This window comes from Heterocephalus glaber, unplaced genomic scaffold (assembly GCF_053883595.1).
Source record: "Heterocephalus glaber isolate CG9 unplaced genomic scaffold, H.glaber_assembly_v1.0 deba00001610, whole genome shotgun sequence".
Lineage (NCBI taxonomy): Eukaryota > Metazoa > Chordata > Mammalia > Rodentia > Bathyergidae > Heterocephalus > Heterocephalus glaber.
The window spans coordinates 23,308,513-23,327,766 of record NW_028258381.1 but is presented as its reverse complement, the minus strand read 5'-3'; the positions used below and the strand labels follow the sequence as shown (position 1 = coordinate 23,327,766).

Here is a 19,254-nt window from a genome sequence, read left to right as displayed (position 1 = left end):
TCCCCTATATTCTTCACAATTTCTCATGAAGACAACACACTCAGCTCAGGCAGAAGCCCTCAAGTGAGCCCATGAGATGCATGCTGTATGACTTTGGGCAGGACACTTAACCTCTCTGAGCCTCCATTTCTTCTTTATCTTGTGGTTGTACAAGAATAGGAATGTATTTGATGCCATTGTAAGATGGAAGTTTTATGTTACATGTATTTTACCGCCATTTTAAAAACTAGAAAAAGAATAAGGAAAGACATAAGTAAGCTTTTCCCTCTCCTCCGACCTTTGCAATTCCCTTTCTTCCCCTTCCTCCTTTGCCACAGACTGGGATGTTGAAATGATGGCAGGAACTGTGACAGCAATACTGGACTTAGAAGTCGCTTATTGAGCAGGTTGGAACAGGGAGATAAAAGGAAAATGGCCCCTTGACATTATGGAGCTGCCACACTAGCCTTGGACTGCTTGTAAATACAGAAAAATAAATGCCTATGTTTTATGAAAATATATATAAGCATACATACATATATTTTTTTCATTATCATCTCTATGCATGTATAAGGTAAAAGCTAAAAACATCCAGAGAAGGACTCACTGGACAAGGATGAGCTATTTCCTGGGGCTCCTCACCCCATCCTGCCCAGCAAGAGAATACAGCCAGGATTCTGAGTTCTGGCTCAACATCCAACAACTTCCAGGCAACTCAGGCAAACTGTTTCTCTCCTAAGTCTGTTTTCTTTCTTTCTTTCCTTTTTCTTTTTTTTTTGGTACCAGGGATTGAACTCGGGACCTTGCACTTTCGAGGCAGGCAGTGGAACCACTGAGCTAAATCCCTGGCCCATCTTACTTTTTTTGGGGGGGGGGGGGTTTGGTACTAGGGATTGAACCCAGGACCTTCACTGAATTACATCCTCAGCCCTTTTTCGTTTTTTATTTTGAGACAGGGTCTCACTAAGTTGGCCAGGCCGGGCTTGAACTTCCAATCCTCCTGCCTCAGCCTCCCAGAGTGCTGAGATTACAGGTGTGTGCGAACAAGCCCAGCTCCCTATCCATTTTTTGATGCTCATACTTTTGGCTTCAATTTTTAAAACTTTCTTCTCCTGAGTTCAACCCGGTACCAAAAAGAAAGTAAGAAACAAAAAAACTTTCTTCTCTTTCTTTGGTTTCTTTTTAAAATTTTCTTTCAGCAACAGGCCACATGAATTATATTTTTTCTAACCAACCCATAGTAACTGCATATGTTTATGAGGCTCAGTGTCATTACTGGACACCTTTCACATGGGTAGTGAGCAGATCGGTGTACTTAGCACTTCTCTTGCCTTGAATATCTATCCTTTATTTGCGTCAGAAAGCTTCTAGTCCTTATAGCAGCTTTAATTTTCAAAAGTTGGTTAATGGAGCCAAGCATGGTGGAGCATGCCTGTATTCTGGGAGGATGAGGCAGAAGGATGGCAAATTTGAGGGTAGCCTGGGGAACTTAGTAACTTATCAAGAAGCTGTCTTAAAATAAAACAGTTAAGAAGAGGACTGGGGATGTAGGTCAGTGCAAGGGCCTCAGGTTCAATCCCCAGGAAGGCGGCGAGGTGGGGGTTGCTGGTTAACGCCGACCAGGCAGACAGCTGACAGGAGGGCACTTTGCCAAGAGCATTGAGGACCAAGTCCCCATCTGCGTGGGTCATGTGGCAGTTCAGGCCTGGAGGGTAGGGGAGCGCATGCACTGGGGTGGCTCCCCACTCACCCATCTCTTTGGAAAGGAACCTAAGAAAGAGCAACGAGGCCAGAGGGGCTCCCCTGAGTCACGGGGCAGTAGGAAGCCCAGAAGAGGAGCCAGAACCTGCAGCGCATCCCCGAGGTGCTACAGGGGCAGAACTTCCCGGAGCCACCTTCCCCCCGGGCCAAGAAGCTGGAGGCCCACAGCACCCCGGGCTCCTACAGCAGGGCTGGCCTGGAGCTGTTCCAGTGCTGTGGGAGGGGCAGCCTTTCTCCTGGAAGGAGCCCAACAGGAACCCTGGTGGCCAGTGTGGCACTGGGGGTGCAGGGAGGGAGGACGCCCAGAGATAGTGAAGTTCTGGCGGGAGGGAGGGGAAGGGCATTTGCCAATGGAGAGCTGTTCTCAAGGGTGGACGGGTCCAGGCTGGGCTCAGAGGCTCTGTGCCTGCCGATTGTGCACAAAGCCCTGGGTCATACCCAGCACTCTACAACTCCCTCCCCCAAGAGAAGCTCCAAGAAAACCTCTCTCTAACAACAACAACAACAACAACAACAACAAAAACCACCAAGGAAACACCAAAGCTGGGCTTGGGGGCAAACAGCACAGGCCTTTAATCCCAGCACTTGGGAGGCTGAGGCAAGAGGATTGCTGTAAATTCAAGGCCGGCCGGCCTGCCCTACATAGCAAGACCCTATCTCAAAACAACGCAAAACAAAACAAAGAAGCCTTCTCCCCTTGGGATGGTCCCCAGGCAGCGACAGTCCTCAGAGGGGCAAGACATGGTCCAGACACCTGACGAGCGGAAGGCCGAGGGCCACACCCACAGTGATGCCTGCGTACTCGGACCCGGGCTGGGGAGAAACAGCCAGTTCTGGCCGGCAGGCTCGGCTCTTCCTGCCTGGGGCCCAGGCCCCACCAGGCTCTTGGCATTGGGCAGTGTGCCTGCGTGGCACTCTGCACAGCCTGGGGTTCCAACCCCACCTCAGACTCTTCCAGGGAGAGCCCCCTCGGGTATGCGGTGACCCGGCTCTCTGAGGCTCCTTCCTACCTCGGCAGGAGAGGTTGGGTTGTGGGGACTGAACATGTGCTGGGCTCTGCCTGGGGTCCCGTCCCCCTGTGCGTGGCCAGCTGAGGCACCACAGCACCCGGGGAGGACAGAGAGGACCAGCGAGGTCAGTGGCCAGCATCCTCCATGTGCCAGCCATCGTCCTGCGGAGATAGCACACCCGTGCCAACCACCTTCTCCTCTCCAGGAAACAGACGCCAGTCGTGGCCAAAGCCTCAAGGGGCGAGGTCACTGCCTGGGTCCCCGAGGCACGGGTGTCCAGGCCTCTTCGGATCCATAGCGGAGGCCCTGGGCCTCCCCAGCTGCACACAGCAGAGGGACACATCCCGGGCACTGGCCTGTGAAATCGTACATCTCTTCCCCTCTCCGCCTGGCATCGGAAGCGGCAGGCACGGCCAGGTGAGACCTGGGCAGGACGGAGGGCACCTGGGGGCAGGAGGGCGGGGCTCCCACAGAGCATAGCAGGCGGCTCTGCCCAACGCTGCTCGCATGCAGAGCCACAGTTGCGCACCATGTGCCAGGGAAGGCTCACATTTACACGCCGAACCGGACACACGACTACACTCAGACACACACCCGCCCGCACACACCTCCGCCCCTCCGGGTCCTAAAGTGGGCGTGGGCTGCCTTGCCTCCCACCCAGGTACCAGGATGTCGGTTCCCCCGCCCCCAAGTCCCAGCAGCAGACCTCCAGCCCCCCAATAGGAGCGACCCAGAGCCTCCAGGCTTCTGCCCCAGGCCAACGTGGAATCTACAGCAGGGCCAGAGCCACCTCGTTCTCAGCTGAGGAGCCCTGCGCACTGTCCCCATCCACAGGATCTCCGGGACTGCCCCCCTTTACCCCCAGGGCTCAGTAAAAACATCATTTTCAGCCAGCGCCCCCCCCCCCGTGCTGGGAGTTGAACCCAGGACCTCTGCACTGAGCTACATCTTCAGTTCTTTTTTCAGTTTTCATTTTGAAACAGGGTCTCAATAAGGTACTAAGTTGTTCAGGTTGGGCTTGAACTTGGGATGCTCCTGCTTCAGCCTCCCAAGAGTGCTGGGGTTGCAGGTGTGCCCCACCCCACTTAGACATCTTCTTCTTTGACTTAAACGGTATTTCTTGTCAGCAACAGAGGATGGGAAGGAGGCTGTGGGTTCACAGGAGTCAGGGTGTGGGGAAGTTTGGTGGCGGGGGAACTATACTGGAAGGTATGCAGGGTCTTCCTGGAGGGAGGAGCCCCTCCAATCCCTGGCCTTGCAGGTTCTTGACTTCCCACCTCCTTGGGCCCTCTGCCTCTAGCCTGGCCTTGCAGCCTCCACCAGGACTGTCTCCCTTCGGCAGCCTGTGTCTCCCTCCTGCTCGCAGCGCCCCGTGACCCTCAGGGTACCACAGATTCCCCCTGCTGGACATTGAGGTTCTCCAACGTGTCTGGACAGACACACCCCCCGCCTGGCTTCCGCCACAGCCCCCATGGTCGGATTTAGTGGACGCTTCTGCTCAGGGAGGCTGGAGCTAAGGACAAGGCACTAAGGAGCCAGGGGTAAGGTCAGGGCCAAGGGCAAGGCTGAGGCAACCCGCCTGCCTCCCGCCAGCCTCCGCTCCTCATCATCACCCCTCTGGTGTCAGGAGTGGCCCCTGCCAGCCAGCTCTCCCCTCTCTCTCGGGAGTCCAGGCTGGAGGAACTCCGGAAGTCGCGCCGCCGCTTCCGCTGAGCGCCGCTAGGTGGCGCCGCACTAACGGGGATCCGGAGGGTCCGGCCGGACGCGCAGCCAGGACAGGGAGGCGCCCCTGTCACGCAGGTGTTCTTGCTCCCAAGATCCCGACCCAGTCTGAGCTCCCCCAAGGTCCCGAGCTCGCCCCAAGGTCCAGGACACACATCCTAGGACCCTTTCCACCTCCTCCCAGTCTCCCTATCAGCACGTGGCCCCCGTGGAGCTGGCCCTGCGACTTGGGGTCCCTGCCCTACTCTGGGGTGGCCCCTGTGTGAGTTTGGGTTTGGGTGCCCTCACTCAAGTGTGTGTGTGTGTGTGTGTGTGTGTGTGTGTGTGTGTGTGTGTGTGTTACTGGAGATTAAACCCCATTGCTTCACACTAAACTACATCCCCCAGCCCTTTAAAAACTTTTTTATTTTGAGACAGAGCTTCACCAAGTTGCAAAAGTTGCCTGGGCTGGGCTTGAATTTGAGATCCTCCTGCTTCAGCCTCCCAGAGTTCTGGGATTACAGGCCTATGCTCCCATGCCTAGCTCCAATAGATCTTTACCCTCTCTGGACCTCAGTGTCTTTATCTTTAAAATGGAACTGATACCAGTCCACAGAGTAAATGAGACTCCTGGCATGAGGTCTGGCCCAGGCTTGGCACAGTGCCATGCCTCAGTTTCCCCCCTCTGTCCTCCCAGCCCAGGATAATGTCTCACCTCTGCCTTTGTCTCCTCAGTTTGGGGCTGTTGACCTTAAGGATACCCAGGGGTGAGAAAGCCAAGGGTACCATCCCCCTAACCAAGGGGGCAATGGGATGGGCCCCAGCTGCCCCAAGGCCTGCTTTCATTTCCTCCTCACAACTCTGTCAGTGGCACTGAGGATGGAGCTCGGGGGGCAAAGCCAGTGGACACATCGGGGTGAGTGGCAGGGCCCCATCCCCCAACTGTCACTTCAAGGAGACCCACCCCTGAGGCAGGTGACTGGGCCACTCTGAGCCCTCCCAGCTGTGCCTCACCCTGTCCCTCCGGGTCTCCTCCTGGTCCTGCTAGGGCATCACCTCCTACAGGAAGCCTTCCAGGCTGGATCTGTGAGTAGAGGCCTTGACTGACCCCGGCTTGGTCCCTCCTTGGTCCCTAACTCAGACATATGGGGGGCCACACCCCAAATACCCAATTTACAGAGAAGCTTTTAGAAGAACATTCAGGGTAGATGATGAAAGTAAGGCCCAGAGAGGCCAAGTGATGGGTGCAGAGCAAACCACAGCAGACTAGACACATAGCCAAGGCCTTCTCTGCACAGGATGAGGCAAGGCCCAGTGCAGGGAAGGGAAGTAGGGTGTCACCAGGAGAGGCAGTGGCTCCAGCTGGAGACGTCCTGCACCCAGCCCTCTCATCTGAGAAAGTCTGGAAGCCACCCCTCTGCAGGGTCTTCCCTGAGGACGGGCCCACCTGTCACCCCACTGTACTAGTTGTCCCCACCTGGCTTGTGAACCCAAGGAAGCCCCACCTTCTGTTACCAGGACGGTATCGCCTGTAACCAATGCCCCTGAATGCTGAGGTCAGCAGAGCTGGGTCAGGCTGGGTAGCCAGGCAGCCCTGGGGCCCTGGAAGCCCCCAACTTCCACCCCACTGGGGTCTCAGGCTGGGCTCACACTTGCAACCCTACTGCCTCAGCCTCCTAGAGTGCTGTTAGTACTGGTGTACACCCCCACCCCTGGCTTCTTTCTCTTTCTTTTTCTTCTGCAGGGGCTGGGGTTGGGGGTGCTGTGTGTCTGTCTATCCTCCTCAGTCTAGCCAGGCTGACTAGGAATAAAACAGCACCTCCTGGCCTGGCCCCTGCAGTGCCCCTGTGACCCCGGGGCTGCCCAGGGAAAGGCCACCAGCTCGCAGCTGACACCTGCCTTCTTTTCCTTGCAGAAGCTGGGGACCCCTGCTGATTCCCCACCCTGCCCCTTTTACATCTGCCCCAGGGATGTCTGGACCCAGTTGGAGAGGATGTTCCAACACTGTGGCTCCTGGCCCTCTTGGGGACTATCAGTAACAGGGACGTCGATTTCTGAGGTTCCGGAGCTGCCCAAGGATCCATCCACCCTCCCCGGGGGAGCAGAGCAGGTCACCCATCAGGGGGTGGGAGGGCACCCTGGTCACTATAACTCGCACAGCGCCACTGTGGCCTTGGCCTAATTTGCACCTGGGCTCCGTGGCTAGTATGGCCTTCAGACATCTAAGAAGAAAAGGACTAAAGGGCAAGCAGGACTGCAAAGGAGCCACTTAGCATACCTAAGGAATGCAATCATTTGCAAACTCTTTCAAAGCAGCAAAACCTGATTCCCTGACCACCACTGCCCTTTGTCCCTTGAGGCCCACACCCTCAGCAACAGCCACCAGTCACAGCACCCACAGCGAGGCTCTGATAAAGCTCCTCTGTAAGAATATCTGGCCCTGGACTGGGGATTTAGTTCAGTGGTTTTGCCGCCTGCTGTGCAAGTGCAAGGACCTGAGTTCGATCCCCGGTACCAAAAAAAAAAAAAAAGAATATCCGGCCATCCACTCAACCAGCTAGCATTTCTCTTCAATTTAGCAATGTTTATCTGTTTGTTTTTGCGGTGCTAGGGATGGAACCCAGGGCCCCATGCATGCCATGCCAGGCGAGGACTCTACCATGGAGCTACAGCCCTAGCCCTGTTTACTTTTTCTGAGTTAGGGTCTCACTAAATTGCCCAGGCTGGGCTCAAACTTTCGATCCTCCTGCCTCAGTCTCCCAGTGTGTGGGATGACAGGCATGCACCACCTCACCAAGTGGCTTTTCATTCTTTTCCAGTAGAACTCTCTTGGCAAGTGAAATCATCGGCAGAGCCTTGCAGCACAAAGAGGGTGAGGATAGAGCAGCTCCTGCAGAAGTCCCAGTCTGGACCCATCTGTATGTCTTCGCTGGAGCTTCCTCGGCTTCCACTAGGGCCAGATCCCTCATCATCCAGGAACTAGAAGGGAAAAGACAAGAAACAAAACCTTTCAGGGCATAGAGGTGCACAACTGTAATCCCAGCACTCTGGGAGGCTGAGGCAGGAGGATGCCCAAGTGACAATAAATCACTCACTCATGTGTTCATTCAACAACATGCAGGTGACAGGCTCTGCACAGGGCAGAGACATAGTGAGGTCCAGGCCAGACTAGGCTGCTGGGCCTCCTGAAGTGTGAGATGGATGCTGGTGAGGACACAGAGCCTTGGGGCAAGTGAGGGGAGCCTGACTCACCCAGGGTCAGGAAGGCTTCCTGGAGGAAGTGGCCTCTGAGTGGATACCCGGAGAGTAGCAGGGGAAATGGGTTCCACCCGAGCAGGCTGTGTGTGCAGAGGCCCTGGGCCAAGCAGGAGCAAGGCTGCCATGCGGAGCCCCAGGCGTGGTGACGGAGGCAGTTTCCCCTTGGCTTTGCCTCCTGGGACCTTAGGAATCCACATCGGCCCCAGGAAGTGGCCTTGGGGCAGGCAATAGCCAGAGCAGGATGGATGCATGGTGAACTGACAGTCGGTTATTACTTACGGAGCACTCGGTGTCAGTCACCATGGTGACACTTTCCAGATTTCTATGTCATTTAATTCACAGCTCACCCCATTTTAGAAATGAGGAAATGGAGGCACGGAGAATTTAGTCACCACCTGGACTCACAGAACTCTGGAGCTGGGGTTCCAACCCGACTCGCAGTCTCTCGCTCTAGCCCTTTTCTCCTTCACAGGCTTGCCTTCATTATCTCCTGTTCTCTTATCTACAGCCCATCTCTGTGCACCCCGCGGAATCCCCTGAATGAGGTAGATTCATAGCCAGGCACACATGTTTAAAATGACCTCCTTAGCCTGGCATGGTGGCACACACCTGTGATTCCAGCACTGTGAGAGGCTGAGGCAGGAGGATCAGAAGTTCAAGACCTGGGGGCCGGGGATTTAGCTCAGTGGTTTCGCTGCCTGCTGTGCAAGCGCAGGGACCTGAGTTTGATCCCCGGTACCAAAAAAAAAAAAAATTTCAAGCCCAGCCTGGGCAAATGAGCACTTTAGTGAAACCCTGTCTCAAAATTAAAAATTAAAGAGTTGGGGGTGGTGCTCAGTGTAAAGACCCTGGGTTCTATCCTCAGCACTACAATAATAATAACGATAAGTAAGAAATGAAAATGAAAAGTAAAGTGACCCTTCCTCTCCAGCTCACTGCTCTGGACTTTGCCACCCCTCACCGGAAGGCCTGTGCCTCCGGGCAGGGCCTAACTCCCAGGAGGCTCTGGCTTCCGGGTTTAGCACCCCACAGGCTCCTGCGGCTTTCTTGTGCCCGACATCTCTTGTGTGGTGCCCGCTGGGCTCCTCTCTGGCTGCCAGGGACTGACTGACAGGCGAGCTTCTCCCCAACCCTGGAGCAGGACTTCGCCCTGAGGGCCGGGACAGTCACCATGTGCCTCCAGACCCTGGATCTGTCACCCCCTGCTGGCCTGGGTCTGTAATCTCTGTCACCTGCTGGGGGTCTTGCCTGCAGACCAGCATCTACCTCACCCGCAGGCTCACAAGCGCCAGCTCCACCTCACCAAGCACCAGGCCCCTGCCTCTTCCAAGCTTCCCAGGCCTCTGGGGACTGGCCTGGGCTCTGGGGTCCTGGGGACAGCTGGAGACACCCTTATCTGTCGCCGCTGTCCAGCTCGGGTGGGATACCAGTCATAGGAGCAAAACCCCCATTTCTCTGCCTCCACCAGCAGACAGACAGGCAGACAATTAAGCTCCTGGGGACCCTCAGGGGCTTTGAGGGAACAGGGTGTCAGGTTGCCCAGCATTCTCACAACTGTGGTGACAGGGACCGGACCGCAGCTTCAGAAGCTGAGGACAAAAGAGCTGCCCTCATCCCAGGCCACCCCAGCCGTCACCTCTGCCAGGCTGCAGTGGCCTCTGAAACCTCTGTGGCTCCTGGAGGTGCCCAGGCCCTCATTCTGCAGAATGGAGCCTCTCGGGGCTGGAGGAGGAGAGGGAGAGGTGTGTTATTGTGCACTTTTTCTTAAGTCTGTGATAAGCTCCTTCTATGAGCCTATAGATCTCGTCACATAAAATAGATTTGTGGACTCGCAGCCTGGGGAGAGCCACGTTCTTGAGCCGCAGAAATGACCCATTTTTCCACCCTCTTCCTCGAGTAACTGATGGTCATGAATTTTTCACCCAAATGTCACCACTAAAGATGTCACTAGATTCCCTCCCCAGGAGATTTTATGATCTGGCTGTAATGGCGTGGGGTGGAGAACATGGAAAGAAAGAAAATCCCAGGTCTGGCAGCTAGAAAAGGCACCCGGGGCAGTGGGAGCCAGAGGGGCCTGCGAGGTGGGAGGCAATTCCTGGTGACAGTGGCAACTGTGTTTATTGAGCAGTTACTGCCCGGCAGACAGAGCCAAGAGCTTTATACCCATTTTCTCACTGAGTCTCAGCACAGGCTGGTGAGGGAGCATCGGTGGGCTGGGGCTCAGCTCAGAGAGGCCGAGTAACTTGCTCAAGGTCACCAAGCTTCTTCCTTGGCAGAACCAGGAGGCAAAGCCAGGTGCCCAGGGCTCTGGCGTCAGCACTGTTAATCGATGTTGACCTGCCTGGGTCAGACACCGACCAAGGTAACCTTGAACTTGTCATCCACCTTGTCCGGTTCAAGTCTTGGAAGAGCAAATACAGTAAGATAACACAACACTACCACTGCATTCTCGCCTACCAGGGAGTTAACTCTTTCCAGGATCAATGTCAAAGTTGCCCTGGGAGAAGTGACCTTTCGTCCCATACAGCCACACTCAGGACCCAAGATGCTGGTTTTGGGTAACTAGTTAGGAAAATATGCACAGCTGGGGCTGAGAAGGGCAGAACTGGGACTAGAAACACTGCCATCCCTGCCTGTGGGACTCGCACTGTAGTCTGAATGTGGTTTGTCCCCAAAGGTTTACGTGTTGGAGTCTGATCCCCAGAGTGGCCATGAAGAGGTGGGGGGGGCCTTTAAGCGGTGGAGCCTAGTGGAGGCCACTAGGGTCCCTGTCCTTGGAAGAGATTAAGGTCACTTTCCTGAGTTGATTCTTCCAAGACACATAAAAGAACAAGGCTGGACCTTCCGAAGCCTCCCTAGCTTCTCATGATTGCTCCTCCTGCTATTGTGATGCCAGCCACCATGAGGTCCTCGCCACCAGCACCAGTCCTGGAACCTTCCGAACTGTGAGCAAAATAAACTTCTTTTCTTTATAAAGTTACCCAGCACAGGTATATTGTTATAGTAACAGAAAATACACTAATACACCCCCCCCCAGCAGCTTTCAGCCCCAGGGAGGGTGACACTTCTGCCTGGAGGATCTTTATAAGCATGTGGCCACCACCTCCAGCACCAAAATAACTGGGACCATAAATTGTTTTTAAGACTAGAAATGGGGGGGGTACTTGCAGGTGGGGAGCAACTGAGGGCTGGGCAAAGGAAATAAGTCTTTTTGTTTTGGATTTGTTTTGTTTAGGTGGGACAAGGTCTCACTATGTAGCTGAGGCTGGTCTCAAACTCATGACAATCCTCCTGCCTCAGCCTCCTGAATGCTGGGATTACAGATGTGAGTCACCATTGCCAGGCTAAAAGAAAATAAGTCTTAAAAGCCAACCCAACACCAGAGTCATTCGGTGCTTCAATTGACGGATCCACATTTGAGGCTCGCAGCTTTCAGGGGACTTCCTGCTTTGCTTTCACCCTGCTAGTGGTGGGGAGATCATTAACTTTCAAAGCCACTCAATCCATCTTCTTGCAGCTCTGGCTAGAGATTAACTAGAATCAGCCTCCCTGTAGCTCTGGCCTCCTCGTCTACCACTCCCTCTGGGCCTCTGAGGTCCCTCCAGGCCTCTGCAAGCTGAGGTCATCAAGCAACTCAACTCTAACACCAGAGTCGATTCCACTGCTCCTAGAGAGTCCTCATGTCCACTGTGGGCTCAGCACATGTCCTTGCAGGCAGGAAGGGCAGGCCTGGGTTGCTGTGCCCGTTTCTCAGATGAGGACACCTGAGCCACACATGGACGTGGTGGAGATGGAGGTGACCCTGTCTCATTCCGTTCTCTCTCCAGCTGCACACCATCTGCTCAGCAACAGCTCTGACCAGACTCTGCCCTGGCCATACTGACCCTCTGGACATGCTCTCCCAGGACCCTAGACCTAGCGCACAGGCTTGGAAATTGAGGCGATGCAAGGGGGCTGGTGGAGGGGGCACTGCCTAAACCTCTGCATGCCGCTGCCCTGAATAGCAGGAGACCCGAGCTTGCTCCCTCTGCCCTCCCCAGCTCGGCCTGAACCTCCTCTTCTCAAACATGAAGCAAGGGCCATCTCCAGCCAGGTGAGACTCCTACCTGCATCCTCTGGCCAGGTGAGACCCTTGCCTATGTTCTCCAAGTGAGTGGCCACCAATGCAGCAGCACTTTGTGACTTGCTTCCCGTGAAGCTGTCAGAATGGACTGGTGGGGTCCCTGGGACCCTGGCTGGGCCTGGCAGGCTATCCTGAGCAAACCGTGGCCAGGGTTCAGGAAGTCTTGAAGACAGCAATCCAGGACTCAGGTCCCAGAGTGGAAGTTGGGACCTCAGCTGCTCAGCAAAGTCCTCTCCCCTCAGGGAGGAGGCCTAGCTGGGGGGTGCGTGAGGCCTGTGGGAGAGGCTGCCAGCCTGAGGGTGGGCAATAGAAAAGTGGAGGTCGATCCAGGGCCAAGCCCCAAGAAGGAACTCAGAAATGTCCATGGTGTGATTGACACTTTACAGGAATCAAGCACTTTGCACGTGGCAACCTTGGCTGTAGCCAAATTATTGCCCTATAAATGAGTAAGAAGCATGTTGACTGATTCACGATCAGGAAGAATCAAGCCCGAGAGAAGTCAGCAGGTGACGACGCCCAATAACTAATGGGTGCTGGGAGAGTAGGCCACTCCAGGTGCTTGCTGAGCAAGTCACCAGCTCGGCCGGGGGCAAGGAGATGTCCCGGAAGGCTTCCCAGAGGAAAGGAAGACTCAGCCAATTTCCATTAGGGCCTCGAGGGGTGCAGCGCCCCTGATGCCGTGATTCATTCCTGAGGTGGCTCTGTGGTGGGCTGGGATGGGAAGGGGAGGAAAGGTTGGAGACCAACCAGCTGGAATCTCTTGGAAGCTCTGAGTTTTATCTTGAAAATACAGGCAACTTTGGCCTTGTGCTCCATCATACCTCCTTAGTTTTCACATAAAAGGAAGATTTCCAATTCCTTATCATGCACTTGAGTAGACAGATCAGTGGAACAGAAAAGAAAGCCGGGAGACGCACCCCCAAATACAGTGGGATTAAGTGTATGATAGAGGTGGCCTCACACTGGTAATGGTGGGCTTTGTAACAAATGCTGTTGCCACAACCAAGAAACCATCTGGATGCCAGTACAGGTGGATCTGGTTCCTCACTGGAACACAGACGAATTCCAGTGGGCCCACGAGCCACGAGTAAAGAGAGAACCCATAAGAAGGCCAGAGGGGAAGGTGAATGAGGCCCTTTTATAGCTGTGGGGTTGGCGAAGTCTACCGATGACAACTCAAAACTGCAAAGCCAGAGAAGCTGAGCGATAGTAAATAATAATCTTCTACATGACAATACCACAAAGTCATAGCCAAGGCTGATCTCCCTATTGTGTAGTCTTTAGAGAAAAGGAGAAAAAGTCCAATAATCCAGTAGAAAAATGGGCAAAAGATTTGACATCAGTGTTTCAAGGAAAAGAAAAATTAGTTGGCCTTAAAAGTAGGAAAATGTTCAACCTCCTTTATATGAAGAAAAATATGAATTCAAACTACACCAGAAGACGGTTTCTTACCTATCAGATAGGCAAGACTCCAAAAGTGCCCCAACGCAGCCCGCCAGGAAGGCGCTGCAGGTGGGAATGCAAAATGATACCACAAACCCCGATGAAAAATGGTCTTGAAATTCTTATCAGAGTGACAGATGTGTGTGCCCCACAACCTAGCGATCCTGCTGCTGGGAACTTCCTCAGCAGATACACCTTGAACTCATGGGAAATGATGTATGTACAAGTTTATTCATCGCAGAAAAAAAAACACTTTGGCGACAGCCCTGTTGTTTTACAAGTGTATTCAAAAAGGCAAGGGAAATAAACTGTGGTACACCCACACTGTGGGATACTATGCAGCTATTGGAGGAAGGGGACAAGGGGACGGGAAATAGCAGGAGGGACTCTATACACTAATGTGGAAAGATCTCCCAGATACAGTATTAGGTAAAGGCACAAAGAACAGGACAGCATATCTGTGTAAAAATATACCTTGCAGGATGCCTTTACATAATGAAATACCGGAAGGACACACAAGAAACTAATTAAGTGCTTCTTAGGGAACAGGGAGATGGAAGGCCTAGGACCTGGGCGGGAAGGGGACTTCTGACAGCTGCCTTTTATAGCAGTTTGTATTCAAACCATGTCAACATAAGACACACTCGGACTTCTAGGATGATATTAAAACAAATGACTTGCCCTGTAAATGAAATAAACAGGGACGCTTATCAGGTATTTGTCTGGTGGTTTGTTTATGGCTCAGTGCCAAGTCTTAGATCCTTGGGAATTTGCTCCCCAGTTTGGGGAAAGGAACAAGGGGAGCCACAGGAGGGTTGTAAGCTGAACAGGGTTCTGGCAAACCCAAGAAAGCCCACAGCCTTGGCCAGAGCTTGGGGCTGATGGACACCTGCAGGGCAAGAGGACCTGGGGCCACAGCCCTGGGGCAGCTGTCAATCATGGGGGAGCCTTTCGGGGCCAAGACCTGGGCACACTCTGTGTCCAATGTCCAAGCCACCCTGGAGGCAGCTTGGTGCCTAGGTCCAGTTCTGCCTAAGACAGAGACTTGGATATGGAGACAGAGGCCAGTTGAGGCCTCAGCTCAGCCCCTGAGAGCTGGTTTCCAAGCCCAGGACCAGAACAAAGACCCTCAGCTGGTACCATGGCAGGTGGCTGCTCAGCAGGCACCTAAGGCACGTCCCTCTCCTCCTTTTCAAAATGAACACTTCCTCCCACCACCAGCAGGAATGGATGGGTCATAGGGACCACAGTCCACCTCCTACTTCCTACAGAAAGCCTTCCGGGGGCCATCAGGATGGCAGGACCCTGCTTTAGCTGATTTTGAGGCCATGACCTGTTCTGTTGCCTTCCCCAGGTCCTGGGCCCAGGGCTGGGTCCTTTGGTTCTCAGCATCCACTGGCCCAGGTCCCACCTGTATCTGGCCCTGCATGGATCCCACCAGAACCGCAGCACCTGCCCTGTCTCCCAGCATGGGACACAGGTGCAGGAGCCCTGTGCAAACTCTTGAGGGCTTTGCACTGGCCACATCCCCATCCCCCTGGGTGGCAGCCCTTGCTCTTCCCGCCCGCTGGGGTGAACACCGTGCTGACGCACCCTCCCCTGAGGCCTGCGCACACCTGTGCTCGGAAGCCTGTAATTTGGCTGCCTGAATCACAGGTCGGATCACACCCAAGTTACCGGCACTCTACTCCTTGGGGCGAGCTGGCCAGGCCGTCGCCTTTGTCTTCCAATTATGCTGTCTTTTATTGCTCTTTTAGCTGAAAGAGAAACACCCAAAGAGGCTGGGTCTGAGGGCAATTAATAACACAGGGAAAGTCACGCAAAGCCACCGGATCTGGGGGCCAGAGGAAGTCCTGTGTCTGGATGGGTGCTGGCCTCGGGGGTGCGTGTGAGGAGGCAGGGTGAGGTGGTAGCTGGGGCCTGGGCACTGGTGTCCCATCAGCCTGACTGGAATCTTGTCTGTGGTGTGAACCAATTGTGTGGCCCAGGCAAGTCACATCCCCTCTCTGAGTCTTTTCTATAGGATGACGTTGAAGACCAGGGACTGAGATACACTGGGAAGCATCTGCTACTTCTTAACCTTAGTCAATGCCAAGTCCACCCACAGCGGTGCTGTTCTTCCTGCCTACAACTTCCTGTCACTTCCACCAATCCCTGGCCCACGGCCATGCACGGAGTAGGTGGACAGGGCAGCAGAAGGAGCACAGACTTTGGAGTCGACTTTTCCATTCCACGAGTGTTGACCTACTGAGGGCCAGGAGCGGGGACTGAGGGACCAGCTTGCTGCCCCAGAGAGGCCCACAGCCCTGCCTGGACAGGGAGAGCCAGAGTGGTGACGGGTTGCACGGAGATGGCTGACACACACCAGTAAGGGAGGTCCAAGGGGCATGACCCCCCCCCCAGGCCCAGATGGCCTGAGGGTGCCAGAAGGAAGTCAGGAAGTCATCTTAGGTGACCTGCAGGTGTTGAAGGAGGGAGAAGGGAGAGGGAGGCTGGAGGAGGAGCCTACAGCAGGGAAGGGAGAGAGAAGGATGAGGCCAGGGGCCGTGTCCTAGGGATCCTTTGCACAGGGTGCACCAGTTAAGGCCTGAAGCCCTGAGCTACTGCTCCCAGCCACGCCACCTCCTTTCTAACTCACCACAGTGCCCTGTGGGCACCCAGGTTGCAAGACTGCCTAGGGATTAAAAGAGGGACCATACCATACTGAAAAAAATAAGTAAGTGGATAAATAAATCAATGGGAGGGAGGTGGGAAGGCCAGCTCTTCCATAAGGTAAAATGCCACCCACTCATAGAAGGAAATAGAAAGGTACTATTAGACAAACAAACGCCTGGTGATAATTGTTGAGTGATGGAAGCTGATGCGCCAGGCATTTGCCTGTAGTCCCAGCTACTAGGGAGGCCAAGGCAGGAAGGTCACTTGAGACCCTTTTTGTGGTATTCTTACCCAAAAGGCACCATCTCCCTCCAAGCATGAGACAATGCAGGACAAACCAAACGGAGGGATATTTGGCAACATAGCTGATGGATCCTCTCCCTTTGCATCCGGGTGTGAGGATGGAGAAAGAGAAGCTGCTGCTGCTGGAGGACCTTGCTATTGCTAGTGCAGGTGGGGACCTTAGAGAGGATCATGGGACACAAAAGTGACAGCGAGGGCTGGGATTTAGCTCAGTGTTTTCGTCTCCTGCTGCGCAAGCTCAAGGTCCTGAGTTCAATCCCTGGTATCAAAAAAAAAAAAAAAAGTGCCAGCGAAACTGGCGAGATCCAAGCAGACCCTGCAGTTTGCTTAACAGCAATGCACCAATGTTAATTTCCTACTTTCCATGACTGCACCACGCTGAAATGTTAACTTTAAGGGTGTAGGGTATACGAGAATTGTCTTCTTGCGACTTTTCAGTGAGTCTAAAATTATTTTAAAATAAAATAATTTTGAGATAAAATAAAAAGGAAAAGTCACCTTATTTGTGATTCTTCAACTTGGGGACCATTTGATTACCAGGTGTTATTGTTGTTTGTGGTACTGGGATTTGAACCCAGGGCTGTGCACCTGGTAGGTAAATGCTCTACCACTGAGCTACACCCCACCCCACCAAGGTTTTTTTAATGGTGGTTTGGACATCCCCTGGCCCCTCCTGGGGTGACCAGCTCAGCATCTCTTGGGGAGGGGCCCAGGCCTGGTATCATTAAATCCCCCAGGTGACACTGAGGGTAGCTGGGATATATGTAAATAATATGTAAATTACTAGCCCCATAGTAAGTCTTCATGCATTCAGTAATTATGGTTGAGCACCTGCTGTGTGCCAGGTGATGTGAGACAACAGAGATGTTTCAGTGGGCAGATGAGTAACAATAAGTAAGTGAGATTATTACACATGTGCTTGTGAGTTTAAAAGGAAATAAAGAACCAGGAATGGTGGCCCCCACCTGTAATCCCAGCATTCTGGGAGGCCAAGCCAGGAGGATCAAAAGCTCAAGCCCAGCCTAGGATTTTGTCTCAAAATAATAATAATAATAATAATAATAATAATAATAATAATAATAAAGAAAGGGCTGGGGATGCAGGTCAGCCTGAAGGCCCTGGGTTCAAACTCCAGTACCACACACACACACATAAAATAAATGGATACAGTGAGAAATAACAGGTCAGAACAAAAATGATTATTCTGGCTGCTGGGTGGAAATGGACCCAGGAAGGTGGGTTAGGAGACTCCCAGGTCCGTCCAGGAGGGAGATGATGTGGCCTGGGCCAAGGAGGCAGTGGCAGAGGAGGCGCCCTGCTGAGCCAGTGACTGGCCTTGGCGTTGTGCTGCAGTCTGGGTCAAACAGCCCCCTGACAGCCCAGAGATATGGCCTCATTGCCCGGTCTGATCACCAAATTTCTTGATATCCCAGCCCTGAGAGGCCAGGTTCCCAAGAAAGCCATTCTCACTAAGGTGTGAATGACTGATAGCCAGTCTTTTGCTGAGGGGGAGAGGGACCACCAGAACCCTGGGCTCCAGAAGCGAGAGAAAGTGAAAGGTACTAAAATCCCACTTTACCCCCCTCCCAGCTGCACCGTCTTGGCAGTGGGAGCCCCTCGGGGTTCATTTATTAGCTTCAAACTCCTCCACTTAATTCCCCAAATCAACAACAGATGTAGGAATTCAGCCTCTGATCCAAACCCTACCTAAGGCCACAGTCGCCTCCGTGGTTGGTGGCTGTCAGCTCCTGGCTTAGCCGCCTCCAGTGGCAAGGCATGTGTTTCTCCAAGGGGCTCCTGTCGTTGGACAGTGACTACCAGAAAGTCCCTGGTAGGGGGGCAACACAGTGGAAATGAATGTAGGTGGATCTACTGGTTCCCCTTTCATAGATGGAGAAACAGGTATGAGGAGAAGGCACAGCCTGAGGTAACGGAGGAGAGAATGGAGGTAAGCGTAGACCCAGCTGAGAACCTGAATCTTGAGAACTCTGGCAGATGATATGAGGGATCCATCCCTGGGGCCCCCCGGAAACCTCCCTTTGGGTTACAGTGTGGTCTCCTGAAAGCCACGTCCAGCCCATGGCCACATGGCCCAGACAGGGGGGTCCTCCCGACCCCACACACCACTCCACACTTCCACTGGCCTGGAGACTGGAAGGGCTGAGGGGGCCCGGCTGGGGCCCCAACAGTGTTCTCCAGTGACCTCCCCTGTCCTCCAACCCCCTTGGCCCCCTCCCCCGCCCACATCTTGGGTGTTCACAGCTAGGGTGAGTCTCAGTCTCAGGTGGCAAGATGAGGAAGAGGAGGGTGATGTCTTCTTCTTGCCTCCAGAGAATCCGTGGGTGGGAGAGGCCAGGTTCAGGCTAGGGAACCCCAGGAAGCCACTTCACCTCTCAGAGCCAAGGAGAGCCCAGATTGTTGGTTTTGATTTCCTTCAGAAACAGTCCCACCTGTACGCCTATAATCCCAGCACTCTGGGAGGCTGAGGCGGGATGATCGAAAGTTCAAGCCCAGCCTGACCAATTTAGTGAGACTTTATCTCAAAAGAGACACATTTTAAAAGGGGCTGGCAATGTCATTCAGTGCAAAGGCCCTTCGTTCAATCCCCAGTACTGAAAAATAAATAAATATTCCACCAACCAGCGCTCCCAGGAGGTTTTCAGGCTCCCCTCCCTTCCTGGGCAATTCTGGACTCCGAGACTTGGGTGGAAGGACAAGGACTCTTCTCCTGCCTCATCACCTTCCTCCCACCCTGAATCACCCCTGCCCTGCTGTCTTGGGAACTGCAGGCCCCAGCCCAGCCTCCTGCCCGTCCTGCCTGCCACTGCAGCCCCCGCCCTCCCCTCTAAGGCTGTGGATGCCGCTGAGGGCTGGAACATCTGGCTAATGACGGAGAAAGTGCTGAGACGACAGGTTATTTCAACACTGTCATCATCCGTTGGGTATTTCAACACTCAGTGTTTGTGCAAGAGACATAATGGGGCCTGTCATAAACTCACAGTCTCGAAGCTCGGACACGTC

The 19,254-nt window shown here is 53.8% G+C and overlaps 1 protein-coding gene across 3 annotated transcripts in view; it reads right to left on the bottom strand.

Annotated features, from left to right (window-relative positions):
• Nucleotides 1-19,254, bottom strand: part of Myl10 (myosin light chain 10) — a 78,268-nt gene that overhangs the window by 32,185 nt on the left and 26,829 nt on the right. For all 3 annotated transcript variants that reach the window (XM_087196314.1, XM_021254466.2, XM_021254469.2), the window contains exon 2: nucleotides 7,246-7,430. In XM_087196314.1, coding sequence (XP_087052440.1) covers nucleotides 7,246-7,430 — 185 coding nt within the window. The remainder of the gene's footprint in view (nucleotides 1-7,245; nucleotides 7,431-19,254) is intronic.